This window comes from Sesamum indicum, linkage group LG9, assembly GCF_026168435.1.
Source record: "Sesamum indicum cultivar Baizhima isolate 11 linkage group LG9, ASM2616843v1, whole genome shotgun sequence".
NCBI classification, from domain to species: Eukaryota; Viridiplantae; Streptophyta; class Magnoliopsida; order Lamiales; family Pedaliaceae; genus Sesamum; species Sesamum indicum.
In genome coordinates this window covers 4418849-4426281 of record NC_142665.1, presented here as the reverse complement: position 1 = coordinate 4426281, position 7433 = coordinate 4418849, and the positions used below count along the sequence as shown (strand labels likewise).

Here is a 7433-nt window from a genome sequence, read left to right as displayed (position 1 = left end):
TTTCAAAAAATGAGGTCTAAGTGTAATTAATTTTTTTCAAAATTTACAGTACGATTATCATGAGATAACTCTATCATTGTATATCGAGTGATAAAACAAGTTTAGTTAAATCATAAACACAAATGCGGAGAATTTTAACCATTTCTACTTTTGTCAATATAAAACACTGTATTTATATAGTTTTTTGGACACGAAATTTCATTCCCATCAAACAAACAGAGTTTACATCCCTAAATACAGCTAGACTTGTCCAAATCTGGTCCAGAAAAATGTGATATTCATACATAAACTTTGATAAAATCAAAGAAGCTTAATCATAATTTAATAAAACATGATAACATTATAAAATCAGACACAAGGCACAGAGAATCACTGCAGCCTGGACTTGGAGTTTCATCCACTGATAATATATTCTAAACTTCATATTCTGGACAAAGATTCTGCCCTTTTCATGTTCATATATTAGAAAATTATTATTATTATTATTAAACTTAGCATATATATAGAAAAAAGCACATGACAGGCGTCCAAATTGACTTGTTTGTAGAGTACAATGTTTGGTCAAATTAACATTGGATTAATCATTAAAATTTAATGTAATTATACGGTACCTTAATAAACAAACAAAAATAAAGTGAATAAAGGGACAAAATTTACCTTAGTTGCTGACAAAACAACAGAATTAGAACCATATTTAGACTCGTAATCTTGGACGTTTGCGCTTCCAAATCTTTTGCTCCTACATAATTTTCTTCAATCACACAAAAACAATGATAATTACAAGATTACATCATTATTTTAGTAAATCGAACAATGAACGGTACATAGATTTGATAAATACATTAATATAACTAAATTATGAGAAATAAATTACAATAAATTCACATAAAATCAAATAAATACTCACAAATCTAATGAAACTCAAAATCGGGATATTAAACTAATTTATGGGATCTCAACCTTAACCTCTACGTTAAGACATTATTGGTTATTTATCTTGAATTTTATGAAGGGTGATTTGGTCATTGTAAAATTGGGACGTTTGAGTAGCAATAGGGTAAAAAACGTTTCAGTACGGTGGTAAAATTTGACTGGGGGTTCCGGGGTTTTAACGGCGTCAGAGTGTGGTCAGTGGGCATGCACGTGCACAACTCACGAGGACTTTGGCTACTGTACGCAGTGGACCGTACTTCACCGCAGACAGGAATCCTATGCTAAATCATGGTTCAAAATACCCCAAATAGACATTCATAAGTGCATCTCTTTTTACGTAATTTCTCCCATGGACTAAAAACTTTGTTAAGCATTTAAGTTAAATTAATGTCCAATTTATGGGTTTGAGTTTTATCGAATATATTATCAAAAATAAACTTTTAAATTTTTTTGTTTTATATTATTTTTAATATTTAATTATTTTATAATTTTCATTAATGACCTTATTTTATTATCAGTTTATCATAGTATTCATTTTATGACCTTTTATTGTGATTTATGATATTATTTTAATTATATTTATGCTCAATTTATAATATATTTTAATAGGGTTATTATTTCATATAACAAACATATTTTTTTATCTATATAAAGAGGTCATTTGATATGATTTATAAGAAAGAAGTTGAGAAATACTTTATACTCCCACAAATATTTTAGTATTTTGCCAACATGACGAATGACTATTTTCTAGTCTCTTCGCAGTCGTACACATGGGATGAGACACTGCTGAGAATTAATGGGGTTTTATATATCCTAGAGTCATGGTCAACCGTTCAAACCTACACGTAAGGAGACAATCATGGCTTTAAGCCAGCGACAAGTATCGTAACTCTCCATCTGTGCAGCTATCTAATTTCAAGCTTTGTTTGATTTATTTTATCACTTTATATAGTTTAATTTATACTAATTTTGAATTTTCACAATAAAAAGAGATATATTAAAAAGACATTACAATTTTAAAAATATATATATAAGTTGTGGGATAACTTTATTGTTTTTCTTCGTTTACACCTTTATAATTACCTAAATATATCGTTCATACTTTTTTATATCCTTATGTAAACTTTTATTTTAATAAATGGAACTATTATCTCAAAATTATCAATTCTCTTAATACTAATGATTTGATAACTAATTTTTTTATCACTATTTTAAAGATAATAGTATAGAATTACATTTTTTTTTAATTTTTTAATACTTAGCTCAAACTTTAAATAAGATGTAAAAAAGGACATAATAATATGGGAAAAATGAATAAAAATTTAAGAGAATTGAGTGCTTGCAAGCAATAATGTGTGTACTGTGTGTTTTTTTGGTCACGATCACATGGGTCCTTGTAACAAAGTGCTACTTTTGTCAGTGATGTATACCACATTTTTGCCTAGAAACTTGTTCTTGTTTTGGAATTTTATAACAACTATTTCTCCCCAAAATTTATTATTCACTTTTATTATGTGTGGAATTTTAAATCAAAGTTCTGAAAGTTATATTATTATTGATAAATACAAATTTAAAGATGAAACTGGTGAAGCATAAGCACTTCTCTAACTTAGGTTTAACATTTCTAAAGACTACTTAAGAAATTACAAATTTAGGAAACAATATCCAGGAATAATTATGTTCCACCCTCGTGAGGTTTGGTGTAATTATACATAAATTTTTTATATTTTGAAAAATTATATATAGTACTCCTGAGGTTTGCATCTGTCTGATAAATGGGTCAGCAAGTTAGTTAAAATTCACTGAATTTGTTGATATTAATAAAAATACAAGAATAAAAATTGATATTTACCCTCGATTGATTTATTGCAAACTTATTGCAGGTCAAATAATTTTTTCTGATTAAACCACCCTTATAAAGGTAAAAATTTACTTCATTACATGCATTAACATGTGAAGATATATAAATGTAATTTGGTCATAAAAATATTTATTTGACCAACAATAAAACAGTGATAAACAATCGGGGGTAAATATAATTACCCGATTTTTGTTCAATTCGAAAAATTTGATGAATTTTGACTAATGAAAAACTTATTTGTTAAATATAAGCAAACTTCTATAATATTATCCATTATTTTTCAAACCATAAGGAATATACATATGGATGACAATTGGCCCCGAAAAATTGGAGCCCCAACCCGGAACAGTCCCGTATGGGGTAGGTTTGGGATGAACTTTTCCGAGTTTGGGACTTCTTGAGCATGCCCCGATGGGGTTACGGGGCTTGTCCCGAAACCGCCTCGTAGGCTCAGCCCGCGCCCTCCTTTTTATTATATATTATTAAATATTAATATATAATACATTATTAATAAAAAAATTAATAGGAAGAGAAGTATAATTATGCTCGTATTTTATTATATGATAAGTGAATTGAAAAAATATTGGGCTCTAAGACAATATAAACCAAAAAAAATCCACAAAAATAACTGAATACTAGAAATAAAAAAATAAATCCAATCAAATTAATATATTTTAAATATGAAATAACATTCATACCATCATTTTCTTCTTCTTCTTCTTTCTCTTTTTTTTTTTATTTATACTTTTTTTCAATAATACTCTCTTTTCTATTTGGTGAGTTTATAAATTTTCCAAAAACATCTTCATAAGATGTTTCACAGCCGTTAAGTTGTTGAAATGTGTTTGGTAAATTTATTAGAAGATAATGTTAGGAATTTATAAGTTTTTTTTTTTTTTTTGGAAAATGTGACGAGTTCCCGACTTTTTTTTATAATCTTAACCAATTAGTTCAATTTTCTTTGAATTAATTATTAATTTGCCATTAATATCATGTTATATAAAATTTATAATTTCATTTTATCCAATCACTTCAATGATTTATTTTTTAAAATAAATAATACTTATATTTTTTTAATTGATGTACACTTAAAGTTATAATATTTTAATAATTTTGATAAATTATTGATTTTATTTTCTTTCTTTTGCACTTAATTAAATAAAAAAAATTAAAATTATATACACATCAAGTATGTTGTGTCCGTTAGTGGTTATAATATTTATGGGGCTGTCCTAAATCCCAAGAGAAGGACAAAACTTGTCTAACTTCTGCTTCGAAATTCTGTCATTACTGTCTGTTTGATTCAATAATATTAGTGCCAAAAATTTTGATTTTTTCCAAGTAATTAAGAAGGAAGAGTTGTTGTTCAAAGTAGGGAATCCTGTCGGTCGGATGTTTCCTGTTTATTGATTTTCGCTATTCAAAAATTCTAAATTAAATGATGATTAATAACACAATAACACCAATTTCTTTAATATAATAACTACACCCAATTAAATAATTTATATTAATATTAAAAAAAAAGTTCTTTATCATTATAAGTAAAGATTAATGACACCGTCATATCAGTATAAAAATTAATTGTAATCATATATATATATATATATATATTTACAAAAATAACGCTTCACTATTTTAATACTAATTTTGTTTTTATTTTAAAATGCAATTTGTTGACTTATATATTTTATTATTATTTATATTATTTTTTAAAATATAAAAAATTATTTATTGTATACACGCAATAATTTGAGAATAAAAAGGTGGGAGATCGAAGAGAAAAAATAATAATAATTGAACGTGCGAGAGTCAAAACGACATCATTTAATTTTCGAAAGGGAGTACGTGTACGTCTCTTTCATTACGACCCATGTTTTAAAAATATTAAATATAATAATGTTGAATTGACTTCCAATAATGTTCGTTTGTTTCAATTATTAATGAGTTAGAATTAATTAGGTGGAATATTTTATTATCATTTTCAATTAATTACATCCCGAGTTAATAAAATTTAAATTATGTACATACATTGAGTACGTTCCATTTGCTAGTACATATGAAACGTATTGCCCAGACTGAATTTGTTAGTTACACTTCACATGTATATCGGTAAAATATCAATTTACGTAAATAAAATGCGAGATGTAACATAATAAACTTATAATAATAATTAAAAAAACTCAACTAATGATAAAAGAAATAATAATTAAAAAAAAAGAAATGAATGGTTGATTTGGAATGGAGAAGAAAAGCAAATGAGAAAGCTGGAAAGTTTGGTGTAAGTGTAAACTTTTGGGTTGAATTTTTGTCCATGATTGGTGCTATGCAACAACAAAATTCGCTGACTTTGATTCCCACTTGCGTACCTCATTCTTTTGAAATTTCTTGCAAATCAAATCATCAAAAACTTTACCTTGTGATGCCCCAAATCAATGGAACCCCGTGATTGGTGCATGCCCATACATTACTTAATCATTATCATATAAAATCACAGCGGATAATAATTAATTACGAAGCAACAACTGTTGGTTGTTTGGGCTCGATATTCTTGAAGGTGTAGGTGATGGGCCTTAGGCCGAGATTTGAATTAGATCCATTTTTCTTGATAATTTTTATTGTACATAGGACTCGTGTACTTTTTAATATGAGATAAAGAGACGAAAATACAAAAATAATTAAAGAATTATGTGATTATATCATAATATTTATATTTTATTTTACTTATTTATATTGTTAAATGGATACACCAACTTTATTTATTAAACTATAACTTACTGAGGACAAATTTGACATTTTAAGATTGAACTATAATTGTCGGAAGATATTGGATTGGGCTGTTCCACAATCCTGAATTTGGGCCGGCCCTCTATCATTCCTAATAGAGTTTGGAGATGAGTTTTAATTTTATGGATTCGATCGATCCTGAGGCCCATCTACGGTTTCGCCGAATAATATATTTAGTTTATTTAAAAATTTTAACTTATATCTAATACATATATTCAATAAGATAAATAATGTTTTTTTAACATTATCTTGATTTATTAAATATTTATAAGTAATAATTTTAATTTTTTTAATATATATTAATATATTACAAAAAAAATAATTAAATTTTACAACTTAGAGCTGTTATGTCCAAGTTTGGGAGGGGAAAAAATCGAAGGGGGCTGGGGCGGAGGTCTCCGAACTCGACCTATTGCCGTTTATACTCATCGCTCGACTCCTTTGTGTATCGGGAATGTACATTTTTATATAATCAATTGATCACATTAAAATTGAAAAAATATATATTGCAGAGAAATTTATGATCATCAAAATTTTCTATTTATTTAAAGTCGTACAAGTGTAATAATAGCAAAAGTGAAGGCCAATCAAGAGGAAGAAGAGATCAAGAACAGGGTTGGTGGTGATACTAATAACTGTACAAGGAAAAAATCAGCTGCCTACCACAGACTAATCAGATTGGGAAGAATATTCGTAGTGACCGCCAGTTTCGCTGCTACAACTACGGTACACATATTGGGGATTGGCGGAGGACAAAGCACTGTCGTCGTCGGAATCCTCATCGAAACTATCATCGCTGTAATAGGAAGTCGCGTAGTGACGACGGTGAGGGTAGGGGGAGACGCAGAGGTAAGTCCACACGTAGAGAGCCCAGCGCCCTAGTTGCTGTAGAGGAAAACAGAGGACCAAATCCAGCATCCGATCACTGCTTATCCTCTCCGACAGACACGCTAGGCGCTGCCACAGCTCTGCCGATGCATTGGCCGTCGACGCCACTAGTACACCGTTGAACGGCATCTTCTCTAGTGCTTGTAAGATATTTGAATTGTTGTCTGTGTTAATGAATTTTAGGGGGTGGATGGGAACTGGGAAGGGTTGTTATCAATCGTTTTAATTGAAAAATGAAGTGGCCAATCATGTTTTTCACCAACTGGTGGTGGACTCGGTCTGAATCTGATCATATCATATGGAATGGACGACTGAGAATTTTATCAATTTAATGATATTTTAAATAGATATACCATAACTGATTGTACTTATCGTATGATTATTTATCGTACATTATAAATTATTATAATACTTACAATATGATTGATTAAATATGGACGAATATTATTCGAATAAGAATTATTTGATGGATGGTTATGATTATCTCAAAATTTGAGGTTGAAAGACTTTCGTGTCATTACTTCCCTACAGTTCCTTAAATTCGGCAAAAGGTTTTATAATTTTGATTTTTGTATAGTACAATCATCAATTTACACCGAATTTTATATGTGTTGTAATAAATAAATACTTATGATTGTTTTTTGAATCCTAATTTCAAATACTTCTGAAATATAAAATAGGAAATATTGAAATGATTCTAAGAAATTTGGGCCATAATCAAAACAATTTAGGATTAAATTCAAATTACATGTGGTGAAAACTTAAAAGGTATAAAACTCTCTTGAATTAAAAATAACAAACAACGCGACTTAGATTTTGTCTTTTATTTAATGTTATTTGGTCTAGAAAATTAAGAATGATTTGGTAATTAAACTATTTTTTAGTTTGATTTGACTTATAATATACTTGATGACAAACGCCTCTTTAGCTGATTTAATATTACTAAAGATTAAGATATAATTAC

The 7433-nt window shown here is 28.3% G+C and overlaps 1 protein-coding gene across 1 annotated transcript; it reads right to left on the bottom strand.

Annotated features, from left to right (window-relative positions):
• Nucleotides 1-6098: 6098 nt before the first annotated feature.
• LOC105170588 (uncharacterized) lies at nt 6099-6746 on the bottom strand. The gene has a single exon (XM_011091411.3). It carries the CDS (start codon nt 6596-6598, stop codon nt 6251-6253), a length of 348 nt encoding a protein of 115 aa, XP_011089713.1. The 5' UTR covers nt 6599-6746; the 3' UTR covers nt 6099-6250.
• Between the last annotated feature and the right edge of the window lie 687 nt (nt 6747-7433).

Coding starts and splice junctions, on each gene's coding strand:
- LOC105170588 (XM_011091411.3), bottom strand. CDS start 6,598: ATGCCGTTCAACGGTGTACTAGTGGCGTCGACGGCCAATGCATCGGCA.